Source organism: Theobroma cacao, chromosome 4, assembly GCF_053813885.1.
Source record: "Theobroma cacao isolate CCN51 chromosome 4, ASM5381388v1, whole genome shotgun sequence".
Classification (NCBI taxonomy): Eukaryota; Viridiplantae; Streptophyta; class Magnoliopsida; order Malvales; family Malvaceae; genus Theobroma; species Theobroma cacao.
The window spans coordinates 1,789,109-1,813,610 of NC_142642.1; the positions used below are offsets into that span (position 1 = coordinate 1,789,109).

Sequence of the window (24,502 nt, forward strand, 5' to 3'; positions counted from 1 at the left end):
TCAGCTAAGATCCTGATTAAATGAAACAGGTACCATGAAACTAATCTGATTATTTGACATAATGCCCCAATTTCAGAACCTATAAGAACGAAAATTGCATCTTCATATGACTTTAACAGCTCAATTCATACAAGGAGTTCTTTAACTAAACAAAATTCCTCAAAAACAAGAACCTTTGAGTTTTGAAAATGCATACAAAAAACCAGATGCCAAATGGATCAAAAGCACTACTTTCTGCGCTTGCTGGAAGCAGTCTTATACCCACACTTACAAGGCTTGCCCCAAGGTGTTCGCGAAGTCTTCCCATAACTGCCGCTACTTTTACTCCGACCCTCACCACCACCATGAGGATGATCAATTGGATTCATCGCCACTCCCCTCACTGTTGGCCTCCTACCCAACCACCGACTCTGTCCAGCCTTCCTAAGCTTCTTAGCTCCATGGCTAGGATTTGACACCATACCAACTGTTGCCCTACAACGAGAATCAATCAACTTTTCAACACCCGATGGCATTCTAACGAGACAGTACCTCGATTTCGGCTCTTTGAGGATCTTGGCTGAGGTTCCAGCCGCGCGGACTAGCTTTCCACCTTGACCCGGGTTCACCTCAATGTTGTGGATAATCGTTCCAATTCGCATAGCAGCAAGTGGCATACAACTTCCAATTTGTGAATTAATGTCAAGATGAAGTAACTCTCTCTTCATATTCTCAATCATTGATTGATTATTAACATCAGCCGCAACTGCAAAAACAGATAAAAAAATGATATTAGCAGATTCTTTTTGTTTTCTTCCCTTGATACAACAATTGCGTTAAACCCTAAACTCTAAATTATAAACCCTAAAATTAAAGAAGGAATTTTTATTCATTCTAATTCCATATTCTCTCATTTGACATCTAAAATTTTCAACTTCCAAGAGAAATGATTTCTCAAAATTCAAACAGGAAAAAAGATCTAACGCCACTTTGAAATATAAATATTTAAAAAAAAAAGGTGATAAAAACAGAGAGAGAGAGAAGTACCAGAGGAGAAATTGCTACAGGGAAGGCGAGACGGTGGATGAAGAAGCTTGTTGAGGAGATTCCATGAAGCCGTGCGACATCTCCATAAAGCCATTGTTTTTCCACATAAAAGAGAGAAAGAGATGAATGAATTTTCCTTCCCAAGATAATGAGTTGATAGAAATCAATCTGACCACCTCCGCCTCCGATCTTCAAAGTCCGAACCCACCCAGCTCATACTATCAACTAGTAAGACGTGAGTAGTAGGTTCGCGTCGGGTCGGGTCGCCTTTTTCTTTGGTCTGGAGTTGTCCACCAGCCGTTGAAAGCCCAATTCACATTGTAGGGTCCGACTCTAGTAACAAAATAATTAAAGTCAATAAAGAAAAACTATTATATAAATAGGAAATAAATTTTTCACTCACTCATTAAAAACTCTCATTTATTTAATTTATAATTTATAATTTATTCAATTAACAAACTAACCAATATAATAATATGATAAAAAAATAAATTAAATATTATTTATATGTAATATTTATAATATTGAAAAAAATATTTGACTGTCTTCCATAATTGACTAATGTTAATAATTTTTTATGATGGCATAGTAGAACATTATCGAAGATGTTTACGATGGAAAATTTTTTTTAAAATATTCAAAATATAAAAAATATTTTTGATAATTTATCTAAATAATAAAAAAAATTTAATTGTTTAATAAAATATTTTATACAAAAAAATTTTCTTTCAATGAATTATTTTCTAATTATCAAACAAACTTTACATTTTATAACGACCCAAGTCTAACCACTAATTCAGTAACTTTTTAAGCCTAAACCACGTGACCTTCAAAAGTTTAAGCTCAAGTTGATAGTAGTGGTGGGCTTGGATTGTTATATAGGTCTTAACAATCACATTCATATCAGATGTAGGATGTTGTATTTTACAATCTCACCCACTTAAATCCTTGATATCCTCATCAAAGCCACACATCACATCCATAGGACCAAGATCTCACCAGAGCAATATGAAAGTTCATATCGAATTGGTATAACCTCTGATAACATTTGTAATGACCCAAGTCTAATCACTAGTCTAACAGCTTTTTGGGCTTAAACCACGTGACCATCAAAAGCTTAAACTTAAGTTACTAGTAGTGGTGGGCTTAGATTGTTATATAGGTCTCAATAAGACCATTTACATCAGATGTGAGATGTTGAGTATCACAATTTCACCCACTCATATAAAGTGGTTGGACTTGGGTCGTTACACATTTAATATAAAATTGTAGTTTGCCATTTACTATGAAAAGAAAGGCATGGGTTGGGCATACATCAAATTGCCATATAAAGTCAAGAGTTTAACCGTTTTTTTTGTAATTGTTTTACTATGTTTTTCTTCTTCCATGACTTAAAATATTATATATATATATATATATATATATTTATATTATGGGTCAAAACTTAAGTTTAATCTCGTGTGACCTTAAGTTTTTAAAATAGAGTTTAAATAAGCTCATAAATCACAAGTCCACGTTTCTAATCCAAAAAACATGATTGATAAGTGACGGAAGACTCATGTTTATATACCTAAGATTTACCTTATCTCTTACTGATGTGAGATCTGTAACATTCTATTCCACCTAATTGTATAACAGAGTTTTTACCATAAAGAGGCTTTGATATCACATTGCACTGGTTCTTTATCTATAGAAGAAATGAACTCTTACACTTGTTCAAATCTACTTCGACCCTTGTATTTTTCATGAAAGTCTACATTAATGAAAATTTAGATTTGCTTTGATATCACTTGTTACAGGTCGAAATTTAAGTCCAGTCTTGTGCAGCCTTATACTCTTAAAATAGAGCTTAAGTAAGCCCATAAATTATGGATTTACGTTTCCAACCAAAAAAACATATCTGATAGGTGGTGAAAAACCTATGTTTATATACCCAAAATCTATCACATCTTTTACTGATATGGTATCTATGATATGTATATATATATATATCAATCCAAAAACAAAGTGAAAAACAGTAATAATATACTAATGCTCATCCACAAATGAAATTTTTTGTATTAAAGATGAACATAACAACTGAAATAAAATGTTGGAGCATAATTGGGCTAAAAATTTGGTCCATTCGATTTATTCATTAATTCAATTAAAACAAAATTTTGATCATAAGTTCGATTAAATCGATTAAGAGAAATTTTTTAATGTATTAATTGATTTAACCAATTATAAATCCCTAAATTGAAACAATAAAATTTTAATTTTCTATTTGTTTGAAAATTTAATTTTTTAATCAAATAAAATAATAAACAAATTTTATATTCTCAACAGTTACAGAAGTAGTTAACCAGCCCAAACTTCCATAGCAGTCCACTATATTATTGTTGGGCCCAGTATGACTGGGCCATCTTCGTACTTGGTTTCATGCGGGATGAGCCCAAACAAGCCCAAAGATTCACCAGGCCGGTCCAATAAAAAACCTTCGTCTTCTCCTCCTTCTTCCCCTTCCGCTTGAAGCTCTCGTTTCAGCTACGTGTCAGAAACCCTAAATCCCTATATTGCAGTCCGAAAAAGGAAGGCGCAAGAATTGAACTTTACGAATTCTCAAGAAAGGTAACTTGTTCTTCTTTAATATTGCGCCGTTTTGTTACTGAGAAATAGCTGAAACACTGTTTAAAGAAAAAACTGGAATTTTCTTTGCCATCTCTTCCGTTGATTTCTTAGAGATCAAACAGAAAAAGTTCATTTCTTTTTTAAGCTACCCAAGTGATCTCCGTTCGTTTTGCTAGAAACCAGAAAGAACATACGATACGCAGGTCACTCTGTTTTTTTTTTTTTGGATTTTTTATTCCTTTTTTCCGTGTTTTTGTTTCATTGGGATTGGGTGGATATTCTGTGGAAGAAATGCTTTGATTTATGTTTTATAAAGTTTGTGTAATTTAGTTTGGATGTTCAATGCTATATATTTGAATTGAGACTTGCAAATTGCTTTAGGAAGCTGAAAATCTTTTTTCCATGGTGTTTGGACTTGAATGATGAAGATACATGAGAAATGCTGGCCCTAGTGAAATTTGCATAAGTCAAATGCCAATACTATGAATTTGCTTGATTGAACTTTTGACTCCCTATGTATTCTTTCTTTTAAATGTTAGTTTGTTGATTAGAGGTGAGATAGTGGATGAGGATATGTTACTTCTTAAGATAGTTGTTATGGTATTATCTTGAGCATTGAATTTGGCTAGTTTCATGCTATGAATGAGCTGCAATAGGATTTAGAAGGATTATAAATAGATGGGAGATTTTGCAGGTTTTCTCTTCTTTTGGGAGGTGAAGTAGAATGGTAATATCTCTTGAATATTTATGACTTCAATGAAATTGCAATTTCATGGTTATTATCTTTTTGAGCATCTATGATATGAAACTGTGTCCAGGCACTCTTAGCCTTTATCTACTGAGGAAAACCCAATTTAGAGAACTTTCATCGTCCTTTTTCTCTTGTCATCTAGTAGCTTTTATTTCATAAATGAGCATTTGCCATCTGAATTTTAGGATACAAACCTTGTTGAGAAACTTCTTCCCTCAAAATGTTGAAGTGACAATGATGTCCTCTGTGGATCTTATCCATGTTTCAAAACCAGGTATATTTTTCAGACACAATCCTACATCCAACATGGGCACAGCCTTTGCAAGTTTTTTCCTTATTTTTGGAGGGTCCAAGAGTTATACCTATATCATCTGAGGTGTCTGCTATGTGTCTGACTTGGGTATGGGTAAAGTGAAGAGTTGGAGTAAAAATTGGATCCTATGAAGTGTTTTAACCATTGTGGTTGTGGTTAGATTCCCCCCAGAACTCCTTTTAGAGGATATAAATTTTTTTGACCACGATCATAACATGAGAAGAAAGGAGAGGAAATAGATACTTATCAAATCTGTTAATTACTGTATATGAATTATGACTTGTCGGTGGAGGAAAAGGAATTAGAGCTTTTTTCAGGGGCAAAATTGATCATAAAAAGCTCTTACATACTTGGTTTAACAAGTCCTAGTTTTTGTTCATAGAAGCACATTTAATTATTGATTCTATAGATCTATAGTTTTGTGAATATTAGCCTTGTTCTTGGGTTTGCATCTTTTGCTGCCTATTAATGATTTTGCTTTATTTATAAATAAAAAAGTACATAAATAAATAAATGGTTGTTCATTTTTTTTCTTAGATGTTTCTATTATTAAGGACATAATTTATAGGGATAAAGCCATGGCATTAAATCACATCAGATCAGTGAGAAGTTTCATTATTGCCAAGGAGGCAGTTGGTGTGGGACATCGAAGGTTTGCTGCTGGGCCCGGCAAAGCCAAGAAGGGCTCTAAAGGTGCAGCCAGTGATGCTCCAAAAGCATCAATACTCAGCAAAGAAGTCAAGTCCACAACAGTGGTTGGTGCAAATATACTGAAGGATGGAGCAGATCCAAAGATCATGCCCGATTCTGAATACCCCGATTGGCTGTGGCATCTGCTTGACAAACGTCCTGCACTGAGTGAGCTAAGGAGGAAAAACATCGAAACACTCCCCTATGAAGATCTTAAACGCTTTGTCAAATTGGACAACCGAGCAAGGATAAAAGAAAACAATGCAGTCAAGGCGAAAAACTGATGGTAGTATAGAAGTGATTTGTGTGAGGCATTATTTCTTTGTTAAGAATGATGCATCCTTTCTTCTGGGATTCCCTCTGTTGATTGAATTGCTTGTGTGTAATGATGGAAGAGAAATGGAAGGCAAAGCACAAATAATTATGCATATCTCTGTATGCCCTAATATAGCTTTATAGTTTTTCTTTTTCCCTTCACTTTAGTACTTAAGATTGCTGTTTAGTAGAACTAATCTACCATTTTCAGTCATTGAAGGATTGTTGCATAGCTTCTCAGGATCTACCATGGTAATTCTTTTATTTAACATTACAATGACTTATAAGCAAAATCAATATAAATTCAAACTATAGATTAATCAAATAAAATCTTGTATGTGTGTTATACATTCCCTTCTTCTCAAAGGATAGATGGCAGACACCGGAATGACTGAATTGGTTGTTGGGTTCCTCTCTGTCTCCTCTCCTAAATTGATATTTATCATGTACGGCTATACTTTCCACTTGCAGGTGAAATGTTCATTGCATTATTCAGTTGGGCCCGAATTCTTGATCTTGCCATTGTTAAGTTTGAGTGGAAGCCACCTCCTTCTGTACCCCTCACCCAACATGAAAATGGTGGGGTTCAGACTTGAGATCGTCTATCCTCCTTTAGGAGATTCACTATGCCTTTTTCCCCTTTTTCTTCCCTTAAGTCATGGACTATGGTGGTCCCTCTGTTTCCCTTGAACAGGCCTGGAGTTCCCATTTGGTGTAACACTGGTCTACTGATTGCATGCCCTTGAAAAAGATTGTGTATTTCATACTTGTACGTTTCTGGACAAATTTCATCTGCATTTTTCGTGATTTTAACTTTTTTCGTATAACATATTATGATTTTTTTTCTCGATTAACACATTATGGATATTTTGTTTCTCTTTCTTAAAAAGGATTAAACTATTAATTTTACTCAATAAAATTATAAAAATATCCTTAATATGAATAAATAAACTAATTTTGAATAAAAAATATTTTGATAATTTTATTGGATAAAATTATCAGGTGAATCTTTTGTGAACAGAATTTATCTCCATGATACTAATCAAGGAACAGAATATCCAAAGAACACTAAATAAAAAAAAAAATTAGGAAGAGAGGTGTAGGTGAAGCTTGTCTTTTTTTTTTTTTTTTTTTTCCATTTTATGCCATGTTGATACTCTCTAACCTACCCTTCTTTCCTCCTTCATCCCCCTCATAAGAGTAACTCTTTTTATACAAAAATGAGTAGCTGCTCTGAGAATTCAACCTTAAATTCTTCAACATGTCCAAGTACTTTGACAGGAGTTGATAAAAAAAGAAACTTATTAATCACATTCTCTTAGTTTTTCCTCGATGTTTGAGAGTAGAGTGGTCCAAGTATCGTGGTCCTAGACGGTGAATTACGCCTAGCCATGGGTCGAGTCTATCATAGATTGGCATACCTTACAATCCAACCCGTTAGTGCACCATTTTGGGATTGAGACCGACTGGTATGTTAGAAAGGAAATTTGTTCTGCCCCATGTGAAGATGAGCTTCATAACTCCCATTAAAGGTAAGAAAGAGACCTGTAAGAACACAATTTAAGAAAAGAAAAGAGATGTGGGAAGCAAGGAAATGATGCAAGCAGGGGGACTGAAATTTGACATCACATGCATTATTGTTGATAAAGCAGGAACCCACCCTCCATTTTCAGCCTTTTCAATTTGTTTGTAGTCATTAAAAAAAAAGTGTTAAAGCTGCTTCTCACATGGCCTTCTTTGCTTTTAGAGCTGTGTAATCCAAGTTTGTGGGTAGTTGGATTAAGGGTTACCCAACAGTCCAGATGGCACAGCTCACCATATCTTAATTCTTATCCTTGGACGCATTGCCCAATCAACTTTTTTGTTCATTGGTTTTTTACGTCTTGCATGCTATAGAAACCTAGCACATGCCATGTATCTGACATGAGTATAAGAAGTAATGAACAATGTAAACATGTTTGTGATTTCATCATGACTTTGATATCTTGTATGGCTATGATGTTCCAAGTACTCAGGATTTATATCTATAAAGGGTTTTCTTTTTTTGGTCAAATTAACTTAGTGAGATGGACCCTGTTTATCAAGTGTTCCAAGTTTTTGTGGCATGATCTTGTACCAGGACTTGGGCCGGTGTTAACTGTTTAAGACTATGTAATGTCTACATTTAACACAAAGGTCGGTGGACTGACAACCAAGGCCGGTGGGTGTTGATGAAATCAAAGATTTAGGGTCAGAGTGTGACATTGTTGAAGCCTACCACTCTTCTGATGTAACATTTTTTCAGACCTGACAAAGTTTTCTATGAAGCTGAAGGCTTCAACACCTGAAATTATTCTGTTAACGGATCTGGGAAAATATAATCATATTCTCTTTCATATAAAAAAAAGTATAAAAAGTTACTAATAAGGATTGAATCATCTTGGCATTAGCTATATGAGCATGACATTGTTCAAGACATTGGATTAGAAAAATTTAGAATTAAGTTCCTGAAGTTATTCAACTCAACTGTCAATATCACAGAAGAAGAAAGCACTAATATATTGGTTGGGCTGCTTGACTAGAATAAAGGGAGTTTTAACAATCATTTTAGCCACGTGTGTTTTGGAAGATTAACAAAATTAACTAAATTAATGGTACCATTAAACAGTAGAAGTAAGCATAATTACCAACATCCTCCATGATTAACTCAACACCTCTGTCCACAGTAAAAATTACTTCAAGTTGCTGCTTTTATTATCACCACAAGCAAAAAGCAGTAAAACCTCACACGGTTTCTTTTTCCACCCCCCATGAACCACCATCATTAACATCACAGTTAAAAAGGAATCTTACCTAATTATAGTACTTTTTTATTTTGATTTTCACTATTTGGTCTCCACTTTGAACAACCCAAGAATCTGTTGGAAACCAATATGATTTGTTTTTCCATGTCCTATTATCTTCTTGGAGCAGTTTCATTCTGGCCTTATAAACTATTTTATTCCGATTAACTCTTTTCTTGAAGAGCATGCCATCTTTTCTGTCTTCACCTTTTGTGAGAGTAATGATTGCTATTTCCTTTCTCATATCATCTAGTTGATATTATTTATCATTAACTCTCACCTCATGGCATCGAACTGGAAAGAAAGCCTTTATTCTCTTCACATGCTTTGTTCTACTTCATTCTCTTTTCAGGGTGTTCTAATGGTTTTTGATGCAGGTAGTTCAACTGCTTGAATCAATAAGAGTTAATTCTTCTCTGGTCTTTCTGGGTAGGCTTTAATACTTCTGTTTATTTCTTCCATGTGATTATGCCTTCTTTTCATTAAGCTTTACTTTCATAATTGTTGTTAGTTGAACCTTTCTTACTTGGAGCTCTATTTCTTCTAGCTTTAGTCAAGCTCTTGCTTTATTGCATTCAAATCAGTAGGGTCTTGCTCATGTTTCTTTCTGAGAAGCTATTGGAAAAGTACTTTTTCCTGTTTTACTCTTAATAGCTGCCTCCTGAGATGCTGGATATTTAGACTACAATTTTCTTCTTGCTATGATCTTCAAAAATTAAGTAATCCTTGGATAGTTATTCTGCTAATTTCTCTGGAGTTCAGATGCATAGAGCCAGTACATAGCTAATATAGAGCTGTTGTAAATCCTCTTGTTGTGATGTTTTGATTTGTCTCCGAAGAAGTTCTAAGTATTGACTTCCTCTAGAATTTGTTCCTCTTTGTAGTTAAACTTCATTAGTCTCTCTAGTTATTCATCTTCACGATGCCTCCTACATATTTCCCTCTTCGCTGGGAAAGCACTGGAGACCAATGGTGGTATGCTTCTCCCATAGATTGGGCAGCAGCGAATGGCCACTATGACTTGGTCCGGGAGCTTCTTCGGATAGATGGCAATCACCTCATCAAGCTTACCTCTTTGAGGAGGATCCGTCGCCTTGAGACTGTCTGGGATGATGAAGAACAGTTTGATGATGTTGCTAAGTGTCGTTCTCAAGTTGCTAGGAAGCTTTTTCTCGAATGCGGATCAAAGAAAGCAAAGAATTCCCTTATCAGAGCTGGATATGGTGGATGGCTTATATACACTGCTGCCTCTGCTGGAGACTTGGGTTTCGTTCAAGAACTTCTTGAAAGAAACCCTCTACTTGTTTTTGGAGAGGGGGAGTATGGTGTTACTGATATTCTTTATGCTGCTGCCAGGGGTAAAAACTCTGAGGTTTTCAGGCTTTTATATGACTTTGCAGTCTCACCAAGGTTTTTGACAGCTAAAGGTGAAGGCTTTGAGGAGCGCATTGAGGAAATTCCTTCTGTTTATAAGTGGGAGATAACAAACAGAGCTGTTCATGCTGCTGCTAGAGGAGGAAATTTGAAGATTTTGAAGGAGCTTCTCAGTGACTACACAGACGTTTTGGCTTATAGAGATAAGCGTGGTTCAACTGTATTACATGCTGCTGCTGGCAGAGGCCAGGTTGAGGTTAGGCTCCAACTATTTTAGTCTTGACTTCTGTTATCTTTTTCTTATGCTCGTGTTCTTGTTGATTTGTTCGAAAAATTGCTTCTTTAAAGTCTCCATTGATGTATTCTTAATCATACACTGGCTCAGCTTTGAAATTGAAGAAACCGGTTTATATTGTATTCTATCTGGAATGTCTATGCCTGATGGTTAAGGTTGTATGACTGCCAAAATCCACTCTTTTAGCATGACATCTGTAGTTGAGGAAGTTATTTATATATATAGTTGATGTTCATGGAATTTCAGAAGCAAGATCAATTGAAAAAACCAAGAAATCTAATCTTTCAGGGGAACAGATGCTTTCACCTTACTAAAGCAAGCATTATTTCATTCGTATAGGTGGTTAAAAATCTTGTCTCATCTTTTGATATCATCGACTCCGTAGATGATCAAGGCAACACAGCTTTGCATATTGCTGCTTACAGGGGCCAAGCAGCAGTTGTTGAGGCTTTGATTCTTGCATCTCCCTCGTTGATCCCTGTAAGAAACAAGACTGGAGAAACATTTCTCCATTTGGCAGTGTCCGGTTTCCAAACTCCTGCTTTTAGAAGAGTGGACCGACAGATTGATCTTATGAAGCAAATCGTAGATGCAAAAAGCTTCAACATGGAAGACATCATTAATGCCAAAAATAATGATGGAAGGACTGCTCTTCACATGGCCATCATTGGGAATGTTCATACTGACCTGGTTGAACTCCTGATGTCTGCACAATCAATTAATGTGAACATCCGTGATGCAAACGGAATGACTCCACTTGATCTTCTCAGACAAAGGCCCCGTTCTGCTTCGTCAGATATACTAATCAGACATTTGATTTCTGCTGGGGGAATGTTTGGTTGTCAGGATTACACTGCAAGAAGAGCAATTGCTTCCCACTTAAAGCTGCAAGGTCATGGAAGCAGTCCTGGAGCTTCTTTCAGAATATCCGACACTGAAATATTCTTGTATACAGGTGTTGAGACCACATCGGATGCCAGTGATGTAGGTAGCGGAGGAAGGAGTCGTTCATCCTCAACAGATTTTGACTCTGCGGATGAAAAGAGGAAGCCATCTGTTGATAAAAAGCCAGGTTCTATGAATAATGCTGCACAGCGATTGAAAAGTGTCCTCCACTGGCCCCGGCTGAAGGAGAAAGAGACTAAAAGATTTAAGAAATCAATAAACGAGGGTTGCTCAGAAGAAACTCCAATCCCACTTAGACAGAGATTTTCAAAGCCTGCATCACTTCCTAACAACAAGAGGACGCTTTCTGTGAGGAGTAATCAATCCAGTCCAATTGCAAAGAAGAAACTTGCTTCAGGGATAATGCAAGGTGTTATGCAAGCCATGCCACAGTTAACTATTCCTCGAAGATCTCGTTCGAGTTCATTTTCAAAGTCATCCCTTTCTTCTCCTAGCTCATTGGATAAACAAAAAGGAATTTTCATTGAAACTGATATTGCTGGACCATCTTGCTCCAATCCAACTGTTGATAATGAGAAACCAAACACAATTGAGAAGCAAGGGTCCACCAAAAAGGGGTTAAGGAGCCAGTATTTCTGTTTCGGAGGTTCAGGCCTGGCGGTGAAAACCCCAGTCAGCAGGCAGATGCAGAAGCAGACTGTCAACCCTGCCATGGTCTCAATGGCTTGATTGACTGACAGGACAGGAAGAGTTGGGTCCTGAAACTGATCTGAAGGCCAACCACCACCTGTATCTATGTAAAAGGCAACTTACTGACATAGAAGAAAGACTGGCAAGGTCTGTAACTTGCTGCCTGTTTTATATGTCTAGGTTCTGTACTTGTTAGATAAAGACCTGTATGTCGAAATAAACGTTTCATGTTCCACTGTAAGTGAACTATTCCAAAAAACAAATGTGATGTTCTAATCGGTTTGCTTTTTGTGTATCTGCTGCCCTCTTATTTCTCTCAAGTGTGCCAGAAGTCGCACGTGATGAATTCTGAACTTGTAGAGAAAGAAAAGCTAAGAGAAAAAGCATATAATCTAGGATAACGAAGGCATAAAATTGTCATTACGTTATAGATATTCAAATCATTGTCCATATTTAAACCAATTTTCTGCACAAAGTGTATAGTTTTTGGCCTTGTTACTAAGAAAAGGTAAAGGAATTTAAAGAAAGCATGGTCCAAATGCTAGCTATCAAGTCCTTGTTACAGGCTTCTCAGAAAAGGAGAACTAATTTTAACTTTTACTGCCAAATAAAAATGATTTATTTTCACTTAATGTCTTGTTTATTATCACTTTTTATAATTATACGTTACGTGTCTAATTTTGTGTTATCAATTAAAACCCTTAGTCATGAGTCGACTTGATGTTGTGGGTCTTTTGGTATTCTTTATAAGGTTATCATAGTGTTTTATTTTTTATTTGGTTTCTTGATTAATTATATGGTGAAGTGCTCTTGTGCATAAATTAACCTCTAGGCCCTCTTCCACCAGTTTCAGTTTACTGCTCTTTTGCTTTCAGCTCGCTGGTGACTCATTCCAATTTCTATCCATCTTTATTGAAACGACTTCGAGTGTGTGGTTATGCAGGGAGGACACTATATCGGATGGAATATTGTGCTTTGTGGTTGATGACTGCTGGCGGTCTCTCTTTATGATGGTCCGTGTGTCATGTGCTCAATTTCATGTATCAACAGTTGTGTTTAATGTGAGCACGTGTTTGTTTTCAACTTTTGTATTACCAGCTAAATATGGTGTTGAGCGTGGATAATGTCAGTCACGTATCAAGAGTCTACTCCATTCAGGCAGGTCCTTAGACTTGCTCTTTCAAACTTTCTGGTTCTTAATAGAATTGTATCCAATTCGGATTTGTAATAAAAATTTTAATTTTTTTTTAGTTGGAAGTTCCCACAAGGTCCAACTACTTTGTTATAATTTTATTAATAAATAAAAAAATCATATATAAGAGATGAAACATAAATTATACCTCCAGAGTTACATGAGAAAAGAAAAAAAGAATATCTAGTAAAGATATTACTTCCCATGCATAATTATCATATGGAAAGCAATATTGCTTTATTACATGAATCTATAAAAATAAAATAAATTAGGAGTACTATTCTTTTATATTTATTTAAAACAAATATAAGGTAAATTCAATCTATCTAATTTAAGAATACCCTATAAATCACCTCGTTGAAAATAAAATAAATTAAAAGTACTACTCTTTTATATTTATTTAAAACAAATATAAGGTAAATTCAATCTATCTAATTTAAGAATACCCTGTAAATCATCTCGTTTTTAAAAAAAAACTTAAAGATCTTGACAAGAGTAACTTCTATTAAATAAATAATCAGCTACATGATTACCTTCTCGATGAATACGAGAAATGTGAAATAAAATAGAATGTAGGCATTTTCATATAGTCGCAAGAAGATAACGAGTATTATGAGATCCTTTGTGCCATTTCTTTATCATTTGAAGTACAATCGGGACATCCATTTTTATCCATACATTCAAAAAATGATATTCGTGGCATAATAGCAATATTTTATATAAGGCTAATAAAATTTTATTTTGGCTGAGGAAAAAAAAATTAAAATCCTTAACCCTTAAACCATAAACGTCGAATCCTGAATTCTAATATAAAAAATTTAAGCAACATACGATACATGATTGAGGAGGAAGCACCAAATGAAAGCATAAAATTTCTGTTCCATCTATAGAAACCTGCCTAGCAAATAGCAGCTGAGATCTCGTGCAATCTTCCAACGAGCAACTGCCCCAGTCCAAATTTTTTGAGCCAAATGCCCAGTCCAAAGAGTAATAGAGAGCACCCAAATTTTGAATGCTCACAACCCCCGACTAGAAGTCCAATTTGGACTGAGTTACCGAAATCGCATCCGCCCATTAATCCAAACCTTGGTAAGCCCAAGCCTATAATTTGTATTAGTCTCCATTATTCAATCCACCCAACAGCATAGATCTATAGTTTCACCACTGACCATGGCTACATGGATCCATATAAGTCATCAACCCTAAGCCCAACTTGGCCAAAACAAGACCTTGGAGATTTTGATCAATTGGATAATATAAATGACTGGTTGTAAATTAACTTGCCTTTAATTAAAATGGAGTACTATTTCCTTTTTCTTATCGTCTTAATGTGAAAAATCTACTCGTTGAAACCCATAAAAATTAAATGATCATATTTTTCTTTTTTTACAAGGCAAGACTTTAATTGCTATCTTTGAATTATCGATTATCTTCAGATATTATTATTAAATTTGAAATTCGTAATCTTTTTTTATTAATATTCATTGTTTATGATGACCAGCTACATTTGCAAAAATGTTTACCTTTTTTGGTTGTTTCCATAAATTATTGAGACGCGTACATATTCCAAATTTAACAAATTAACGGATGATATTGATCGAAGTGTGATGCTAAATTCGGGGTTAGCTTGGATAGGGAGAAAACTTGTAACAATATTTTTTATTTTTTGTGGGTAGAGTAAGTACAAATATAAAACATGAATGCTTCTTGACTAAATAAATAGTAATAATTAAGTATATAGGTGCAGTCCATGAAGCTTCCATGCAAATTCTTCTAACATTCAATTGAAATGCGTGCGACCTTAATGTCAACAATTCTTGAAAATGAAAGAGATATTTCCTTGGCATTAAGCTACATATCCTAATCGTTCCACCTTGAGGCACATGAAATCTCCACGAATTGAGCTAATTAATTTGATACTGAAATGGGGGGGAAAGGAAAGAAGAGGAAGCTCCCAATGATCTCGATGACTTGACCTAATAAATTGGATATTGAAATGGAGGGAAAGGAAAGAAGAGGAAGCTCCCATGGTTGAAAAATGAAATACTAGTGCCTAGGAGCTCTTCTCAAGCTAATTAATTTGACATAATCCCATGGTTAAAAAATGAAATATTAGTTTCTATTTATTAAGGAGGTGACGCTTTATGATAGACTGCAATATGTAAAAACTAAAAATTATCTGTACATTAAGTACAAATTTAATAAAAAAAATATCAATTTTTTTCTATTATCATAATTAACTATTAAAAAAATGATCTAAATCGATACTTACAAAAAATTCAAATTCAAAATGTTTAGATATAATCACTTCCTCTTCTTTGTTTGAGGAAATCTTACATGTTTGTGGCATCATCATGACTCTAGTGGCACAATGTATTGTGAAATTTTCTTCCAATGATGTCACTAGTTTTTGGAAAACAATTTGAAAAAATAAAAAATGAAAAAAAAATAGAAAACGTCACTGACCGGAGCAGATAATTTCTTCCCAAATGGAATTTCCTGGGTGTTAACATCTCCAGGGATAAATCCAAGCACAACCTTCCAACAGGCAAGAGTATATTAAATTCTACTGTTGACATTGTAAAGGGGGGCCATGATTTTCCATCTTTTCAGATAACTTAGTTTGAAAATCACTTGTTCCGGACATTTGCGGATGCAATTAAGAAAGAATTATGTTTTATTATATAATTCAAAACAAATTATTAATTATTTTATTTTCTTGGATAGGTTTGAATGAATGTATTGCTGCTGATCTTCTAGCTAGCGGTTTCGATTATCTAGCTTTTTGCATTAATAAAGTAAACTAGAAGAGCTGACTAAGGTTACTTTGGAATCAGTTAAGTTGAATTTTCAGTACACATTAGAAGAAGTTTCAATGACTTTCCTTGGGGTATTAAAATTCTCATTCAATCTTAGCCGATTGGCCACCAACTACCTTCGTTTTTAAAGCTATTTCATCACCTTTTATTATTAATCTTGAATTATAATTAAGTTAACTTTTTAGTAAATAATTTTTTTATTTAAAAAAAAGAGAATTCAAACCTAATTTTTTGAATAAAGAGATATTTGCATCTACCATTGAATCAAATGTTGAAATACACACGCGGATTAAAGTTAACAACAATTCAATGTACAAATAAAATTCAAAGTTTTTAATTTATTTTATTTTCAAGAAATAGTTATTTTATTTCGTAAACTAAAGGCGTTTTAGGGTCTAAGAGTTATATACAATCTTATTCAATTATAACCAACTAGCTTGGCTTATAAAGCTATATCAGGATTTTGGATTTAAAAAAAACAATCATCACATTCACATGGTATAATTAATCTCATGATCTAATTAATTGACTAGTAGTTAAAAGTTTTTTTTTTTTATTTAAGAAAAGAAAAATTCAAACCTAATTTTTCGAATAAAGAGGTATAAGTACTTATGATTGAATCAAATATAGATTACACATTTATGTATGAAATTAAAAATTTCGTAAAACGATTATTACTCCTCTTTAAAAGAGTTAAAATTTAGGGATGGAATATATCATTGACCAAATTGTTAGCATTAAGCATTGTGCCCATGCTGGTGTTGATTTTCCTACGTGGGCAAGCATTGAGCCCATAAGAAACACAAAAAGGGAGTCAATATCGGCAAACCACGGCAAACACACAGATCGCTATGCTGCAACTTGTGTTGGAATTGTGGAAAGGACGTGTCCCATCGATAGAGCATGAAGTATTGAGTTGAAATTCTTTGTCATTGTCTGCGTATTTGTGTTGAATTTTCCACAAAATATTGCTTTTTGTACCATTTCCTTTTTTTGTTTCTACTGATGATTAGACTCAAACGAGAGGAAGAAATTGTTGGGTGGGAGGGTAGATAACAACCCACTAAGCCAGAAGGGCCTCAAAAAATATTATTTAAATCACAATGTTAGCTATAAAAATATGATTTTATCACTTACAAAAATATATCACATGTTCCACTAAATAAATAAAATCATAATCATTATAATAGTTATAACTTAGTACTTTGCACGTGAATGAATTTTCTCTTTAAAGATAACTTCGTGAAAAACACATTATGACTAAGTTTGATTAATTTCATATCGAGAATTCGATAAGTATTATTCTTTTCGTTCTTTTTAAGACATTTAATACTTTTATTAATTTATATTACAAATTTATTTTTATAATTTTTTAAAATTTTTTTCATATTAAACAGTATTGAATATTTTATTTATAATAAAATTTTTAAAATTTTAATATAAGATATATCAAAATCAAAATTTTTAGTTTACATTTTACGAAAATTAAAGGGAACTACAAGAGTGGATGGGAATTCAAGGTAACGTTTTGCTGGATTTTCAAAACTAAGAATGACGTTTAATTGAGTCCCACACTCCACTTTTTGGAGTGTGAGAACATGGACGATTCAACGCAATCTAAACACAACTTTAGCCCCATTTGTGCCTCCTTTGACCGCCCACATGAAAACCATTTACTCTATTATTTTTATATAATTAATAATTAGAATAAGAAATTAACAAATGAGATTCTAACAAGGAAGAATCTCTCTCAAGAGTTCTTGTTTAAAAGAGAAGAAGAAAAGCCAAAGGGAAGTCAACCTGGTCACCAATTAGCCACTTTTGTGCGTTTATAGTGCTTTTCTTTTATGAAATCAATTTTGGACAGCTAGAGATTCAAAAAGAAAGACGGCACCCTCTTTCCCATGGCCAAGTGTTCAAATTCTTCCAACTTTTTGTCTTTTTTTTTTTTTGCTACAAATTTAATCTTTGAAAGGCAAGGCCCCTATCATATCTCATATTTGTGGATGAAATTAAAATTTTCTGCTATTCACATCTTGGTATTTTTGACTCAATATGTTTTTTTAATTAAAAAAAAGATATTCGAACTCTACTCTCTAGGCAGAGGATTATGTACTAATTAATGAGTCAAATGTTCGGGTGTTTTAACTTTATATGTTTGGTTAGTAGAAGTTTGCAGAAATAACATGAATATCGCCGGTAAAATATGAGTTTATATTTGATGCACTACTTGTGTATAAATTCTATGCATTATATATGAATCAAATGATAATACCTTGTTAATAAATAAATTTAAAATTATAAAATTTTTATAAATATATGCTTGTGATTTTAAAAATATTTTACACATTTATAAGATGATATTTTATTATTAAGTGAAATTGTATCGGTACTATATACTAACAATGCATCAAATATAAATTCAAAATATAATAATAGTAAAAGGGAGTACAATTTTTTTGTTCTTTTTCATTGACCTTAATTCTTTGACAAAATTTTGCAACTATATATGATTGGTCCAACCTAGCTAGCAGAATAATTTATATAAATAAAAAATTAATTATGATTGATCCCTAGTCTTACTCGTTGATTCTTTTGAGAAATTAATTAAGCTTAACACTGCTTTATTATACAATAATATATTCAAATTTCAAATATTTATATAGATTGGGGATTATTTGATTTGGAGTGATTCTTGGATCTTTAAATTTAAACTAATTAATCAGCGGGCTGCCTGCCAAAAACCCATATTATTATTTGATTTTCATTTTACCTAATGCTTTTTTTAATTCCTTTTAACCTTATTATAATCTAATTATCAATAATCTATCTTTGAATAATTTATCTTTGACTTTTATTAAAAAGGCATAAATTTTAAAAATAATGGTACATAGATAACCCGGGATAATTCATTTTTAATTAATTTATAATAATTTATTATGGGAAAATTTACATTCATTTCAGAATGATCTTATTTGATTGCAACGTCGTAACAAAACTGACTAATTTTCAAACTTCACTATATTGGGGCACAAAATGAGTCATTGTTATGGAAATTTTGATGCCCTACGGGAGAAATTTGAACCTCTCCTTTATTTCAAAGACTTGATTTTAGGCACCGTCCACGTGGACACCATGAGTTTGACTAGATGTCACAAAAGGCAACCAATAAGGGAAAGACATCACAGATTAACGACTCAATTTATTATTATTAATATCGAGTTTATATTTAATATACTATCAATATTTAATACTCGTATTTTATTACTGAATCTTATAGTGACATCTTGTAAATATACGAAAGTATTAAAATTTTTTATTTTTTAACAAGATATATAATAACATTGGATTCATTAATAGAATATAATCAAATATTATACATCAAATATAAAATCTAATTTTTATAACAAAGTAGCAAGATAAAAAAACTTAATTATACCCAAAATGTTCTCATTTTTCTTCTTTTAGACCTACATTATACTATGTAACACTTAATTTCAAAAGGCACTTAAGTACTTGTTTTTGATGTTCCTGAAGTGGTTGAAATTCGTTACTTGCAAAAAGTCAAAATTGATGAATATATGAACATAAGCAACCATTTCTCTATTTTTTATTTTTTTTTATGTTGGGTATTTCGAATAATACAAAATTAAGTGTCCAAAATACCTTGATTTCCTTTTTTTGGTGGGGAAACTTAAAGTAAGTAGAATAGTAGAAAAGTTTGTTGTGGGCTGTTTGGCTAGAAGGAAAAAACATAATAGTAATCTTGAGTCAACACTCCACGTGCTGATTAGGAGGTGGAAAATTCATACATCTTGGAATGATTTGCCAAGTAACTATGAGGAGTAAAGAAAATTTGCCTTTTTTGGGCCGCAACAGAAAAGATACGTTTCATTTTAAAACATAGACTTTTGATTAATTTGAATGTTTTTTAGCCAAGGAAGGAAAATTGATTAATTTTTAAGCTGTTGAATTGTATTACAACAAAAGAAAAATGGCAATAAAACTCATGAGTTTGAGTAAATTAATGCAACACGTGTGCTGTTATCATCCACATGTCTTGCACTGTTTGATGAATACGTGCCTTGATTTCATCCAAACAATATTCATGAGAAAAGTTTTAGAATTTTTTTCACATATTTAGCAAGATTGAAAAGTATTTCTTAAAAATTTTCTTAATTTTTTTTGTTTGGAAATGATAAATTTTTTATAAATGTAAAATATTTTACGAATCAATAAAGAAAATTGTATTGATTATACTATCAACAATGGCATAAATATTACTATTCTCTTTTGTGAGATAAATCTTATTACGGATTTCATATCAGTAAAAAATTAGATGAATTTTAGATATATAAATATGAATCTTTCACCACTTATTAGATATGTCTTTTAGGTTAAGAATGTAGACTCGTGTTTTATAAGCTTAAATTTATTTTCAAAATTTAAGATTATATGAGGTTGGACTTAAGTTCTTATTTATGACAAGTAGTATCAGAACAGACCTAGATGTGAAGCCTCTATGAGAGAAACAAGGGTCGAGGTAGACTTAGATTAATGTAAGAGAATTCTCTCCAGTGAAAATCATGTCAGTAAAAGATAAGATGGATTTTAGATATACAAAATTTTAAATAATTGAACTAATAGAATATCTTAATATTTACTAGAATATGTAAAAAAATTTTAATTTCTTGATGAGTAAAAAATTCTAATTTAAGAAGTCCATTGTATCTGGTAGAGGCGGAGCCTCCTTATAGCATTAGGGGGCCATGGCCCCCCAAAATTAAATTTTTTTTTACATATTATATAAATTTTTTAAATTTTTATAAATATTTTTAATGGCGCCCTAAAATAATTTTTATTTAATAATTAATACAAATAAAAAATAACAAAATAATTTGATATGCTTGACTCAATTTTAAAGTTTTTTTCTAATTTTTCTTTCAATTTATATTATTATTATTATTATTTATTTCTATTTTATTTATTCATATGTTCTAAATCTCTATACATTTTTTTCACAAATTTCTATGAACCATTAATCATATTGTTTTTTTTTTATTATTATGTCATATGTAATTTCTATCTTCTACATATTATGTTTTTTTTTTTCTGTTATATGGATTTTATTTTATATAATTTTAATTTTTAAAATAAATAAATTATTATGTAATTCTCAAATATAGATTACAGTGTTACACTATTGCTTAGAATTTCATTAATATATTATTTTTTATTTAGAATAACTAATTCGTTCTAATATGTATGTTGTAAACTTTAAATAACAAAAATATACATACAAATTGATAGAATGAATAATTATAGTTCTTTCAATACAATTTTATTTATTATATATTTTTAATGGCTTTCAAAATAATTTTTTATTTAATAATTAGTTTTATGCTTTGAACTGTTTGATGAAATTAGAGTCATTATGCTTAGCATATTACTAATTAAGCTCAACAAATAAATTTTAAAATAATATGTTAAGCCTATCAAATTTAAAAAAAAAATAAAAGTGAGTCTACTAATCCAAACTCATTAAGTTTTAATACAAATCTAAGCTTATTATAATATATTATATCTTAATAATACAACTTAATAGCTTATCATAATATATTATATTTTAATAGTTCAATTCAATAACTCAATATGTTAATTAACAATTTAAAAGACACATAGAAAATAAGAGGAGAGTTAAAACACACAAAGTAAAGAGCCAATTCATTTGAGTTTGAAAAATTATTTTCTCTTCTATTCTAACCCGCAAAAATTGAGAGAGACTCATTTTATAGTTTCATTCAATTATATATATAAATGACACTGTTATTACTATTACCGTTCATTTTTTTATATGTCTAATATTTTTTTAATTTTATTTAATTTTTTATATAAGTGATAATTAAATTATATATAAAATTTTCTTTAACTATTTAACGTCTCTGACCTCTCCTTTTTAAAATGCTTTAGCTCTGCCCTTGATAGTAGGGTTGAGTAACGGTCTAAGAGCATACATGGACCTTTCTATGTCAATGGATTTTAAGGTGATTTCTCAATTCGATGTCTGGTTTATGATCTAAAATTACCATTGATACTTTTAAGGTGGTCCTACATGCTCACCCACCCTAGACCGAAGAACTAGACTAAATATAAACTAATGATCATTTAAGAATTATATAAAAATAAACTAAATATATAGTTAAAAATGGTAAAACTTGACCTCATAAAAGAAAAAATGAGTTTTTTTAAAGATTTCAACTCTTAAGCTAAAAAGTTACATAAATAAATAAACAAAAGCACACCAATAACATTGAACATAACGTTAAAATTTTAAACATAATAAATAAATAAATGAATTATAATATAAATTGTAACATGGATGTATGAATTTCCTCGTAGTATATATATTCATGAATTTGATTAATTATTTAAATGTAACTTACATTTGTGATAAATAAAAATTTAACTATAATTATTATTTTTTAAAAAAATTATAAAATCTAAATTCAATCTTGGATAACACCCTGCATGGTAGGATGGATTCTAAAATCAGTTTTGTAAAAGAGAAGGACTGATCCATAATTCAAAATGCTTAAAACCAAACTTATATAAATGATTCTTGATCTTGAAATATTTCAGGATCACTTCAAAATCGTCCAATCAAACCATGCTCACCCTTGCATAACCATGTTCCCATCATCTCTTGATGAGACTAAAAACGTTCAAACATGTGATACAATGAAGGTAATCGATAGTTTTTTCCCAAAAAATTGGACTACTTTTTCCTAAGATGTAGGTAATTTCCCACCATTGTTTTCTTTTGGGTGGGAGGTACAGAGATTCCACTAAAGAAAGCAATCATCACATAGCTTATAGCACTAGCGGCAGAAACCAGATATTTCTTTTGCAAGGCTGCTAAACCGATGAATGCGATAAACATGAGGTACATTATGGTTGGTTTATAATTCAGATCCTAAGATTTCACTCTGTTAATCCATCACATTTCCAAAACTAAGGGAGATAAAATATCTTAATATTTTAATCTGATCAATGGGTGTAATGCACTGACATTCGTAGTGGAGGAATGCCTTTTTTCTTTTCCCAAAAATTTCAGCTAAACATATAATCAAAGAATGGGTGCTTCAAGTTAGGACTCTTGATGAGGATTTGCAGGAGGTATAGCAATTCAACTTTATCATGATGCTTACAGTTTCAGAGTGATGGGGATGCGAATCTGTAACACTGGAATAAATCTGACCTTAGCATATATGAGGTATGCTAGGTGATGCATGTGGAAATGTGGGGACTGACAATTGGACTGTCCTGCATTTGGCATGGAAGCTTTGCAAAATGAAGAATAAACCTAGCTGGTATGGTATTTTAGAATGAAAACAGAAAAAACAGGTCATAGAGCTAATGGTAGAGAATAGCAAGCGTGTTGAAAAGATTGGTCACCCGAGTCTAGATTTAGCTACTTCCTCTTCCTCTTTTGATTTTGAACCATTTTACACCCAATTTCTATTGATGAACAAAAACTTTGTTGAAGCCAGTTTGAGTGGATGGCTTCTTACCTTATTAGGATTCTTATAGGTGTTGTCCATATTAGCAAACCCCACAATACCACAATGGTTTCAAAATTTTGATGATGAGGATTTGCCATTCCCCTAGCACACTCCAAGTTGCTATTGTTTGGCCACTTTTAAGTGGTGGGGGATGCCCATTTGGCAAAAAGATATGGCAAAATATCTCATCTTAGCAGATTTTAAGGATGAAAAACCATGTGAGTGAAGAGTTGGGGTAATGGATTATTCCATTGGCACCTCTTCATTTCACCATATCTAAATTAATACAAATTAATAATCAAAATATTATTTTTTTAAAAAAATTATATTTAATATATGTCTATATGTATAAAATTTTTACACTATCAAAAAATTAATTGTTGTCATCTCATTAACAAGATAAAGCCTATATCATATTTCAAGGAAATGACAGAAGTATTGTGAGCGAAGATACTCTCAAATCTCAAAATGATATAGGCAATTTTGAGGTTTTAGATGTTGATGACCATCATGCCTGTCCCATACGTGGAGTCCATATTGAGTATTGGTCCCCCTGAAATCAACGTCCAAGAAGCGCTGCCATTGACAAAGAATAAACAGGTCTTATCCTTCTTAAGTCAGAAACCTTGCTTCAATTATTGAATATGGAATTTGGAACAGATATACTGTAATATATATATATATATATATATATATATATATATTGCTGTTTAAATTATTAGAGACGATAGAAGAAATTTATGTAAAACGAGGATTAGCTCAATAATATTAGTGCTTCGAATCCCTATATATCCACCGTTATTGAGACCTTCATCAGTTTTCACATGCGGCTATAATTTACTACTGGTACAATACAACTGTTTTGTTCCCTATTCAATGCAATTCAACTATTCAAGCCGAAGTTTAAGGCCCTAATATTTTCTGTTAGTTATTTAAGTAATGTTTTAATACTCATTAATTATAAATCCACATTCATTTGAACACGATCCGAGTAAACAGTGCTAAAGTTGGATGCACTGAGTTGATCTTAAAATTTTTGAATCACAAATTGGTCTACATTATCGTAAAAGTGTTCGATTTTAAAAAATTTAAATCATAAATCACTGGTGCAGTCACAAAGAACGGCCTTGGAAATCA

The 24,502-nt window shown here is 32.2% G+C and overlaps 3 protein-coding genes across 7 annotated transcripts; 2 read left to right on the plus strand and 1 right to left on the minus strand.

The window, feature by feature from the left end:
• Positions 1 to 70: 70 nt before the first annotated feature.
• On the minus strand, positions 71 to 1,248 carry LOC18600937 (Ribosomal protein L2 family). The gene is made up of 2 exons (XM_007031687.3): positions 1,027 to 1,248; positions 71 to 745 (listed from the first exon to the last, which is right to left on the minus strand). Exons 1-2 carry the CDS (start codon positions 1,118 to 1,120, stop codon positions 228 to 230), a joined length of 612 nt encoding a protein of 203 aa, XP_007031749.1. The 5' UTR covers positions 1,121 to 1,248; the 3' UTR covers positions 71 to 227.
• A 2,242-nt stretch (positions 1,249 to 3,490) lies between these two features.
• Positions 3,491 to 5,818, plus strand: LOC18600938 (uncharacterized). Of its 4 annotated transcripts, XM_007031692.3 has the most exons (3): positions 3,528 to 3,636; positions 4,331 to 4,363; positions 5,269 to 5,818. In XM_007031692.3, exon 3 carries the CDS (start codon positions 5,279 to 5,281, stop codon positions 5,672 to 5,674), a length of 396 nt encoding a protein of 131 aa, XP_007031754.1. In that variant the 5' UTR covers positions 3,528 to 3,636; positions 4,331 to 4,363; positions 5,269 to 5,278; the 3' UTR covers positions 5,675 to 5,818. The 4 variants fall into 4 exon arrangements, with proteins under 4 accessions (XP_017974164.1, XP_007031752.1, XP_017974165.1 ...); XM_018118675.2 differs by lacking the exon at positions 4,331 to 4,363 and having other exon boundaries at positions 3,491 to 3,636; XM_007031690.3 differs by lacking the exon at positions 4,331 to 4,363 and having other exon boundaries at positions 3,506 to 3,636; positions 5,238 to 5,818.
• A 2,754-nt stretch (positions 5,819 to 8,572) lies between these two features.
• LOC18600939 (Ankyrin repeat family protein) lies at positions 8,573 to 12,087 on the plus strand. Of its 2 annotated transcripts, XM_088805617.1 has the most exons (4): positions 8,573 to 8,745; positions 8,905 to 8,956; positions 9,412 to 10,157; positions 10,536 to 12,087. In XM_088805617.1, exons 3-4 carry the CDS (start codon positions 9,450 to 9,452, stop codon positions 11,829 to 11,831), a joined length of 2,004 nt encoding a protein of 667 aa, XP_088661743.1. In that variant the 5' UTR covers positions 8,573 to 8,745; positions 8,905 to 8,956; positions 9,412 to 9,449; the 3' UTR covers positions 11,832 to 12,087. The 2 variants fall into 2 exon arrangements, with proteins under 2 accessions (XP_088661743.1, XP_017975410.1); XM_018119921.2 differs by lacking the exon at positions 8,905 to 8,956 and having other exon boundaries at positions 8,573 to 8,904.
• Positions 12,088 to 24,502: the final 12,415 nt, after the last annotated feature.

Excerpts from the sequence above, each read along its gene's own strand:
- LOC18600937 (XM_007031687.3), bottom strand. The coding sequence starts at position 1,120 with ATGGCTTTATGGAGATGTCGCACGGCTTCATGGAATCTCCTCAACAAG. Across the intron at positions 746-1,026 it reads CTGTAGCAATTTCTCCTCTG|TTGCGGCTGATGTTAATAAT; the intron begins GTACTTCTCTCT and ends CTGTTTTTGCAG.
- LOC18600938 (XM_018118675.2), top strand. The coding sequence starts at position 5,279 with ATGGCATTAAATCACATCAGATCAGTGAGAAGTTTCATTATTGCCAAG.
- LOC18600939 (XM_018119921.2), top strand. The coding sequence starts at position 9,450 with ATGCCTCCTACATATTTCCCTCTTCGCTGGGAAAGCACTGGAGACCAA. Across the intron at positions 10,158-10,535 it reads CTGGCAGAGGCCAGGTTGAG|GTGGTTAAAAATCTTGTCTC; the intron begins GTTAGGCTCCAA and ends TCATTCGTATAG.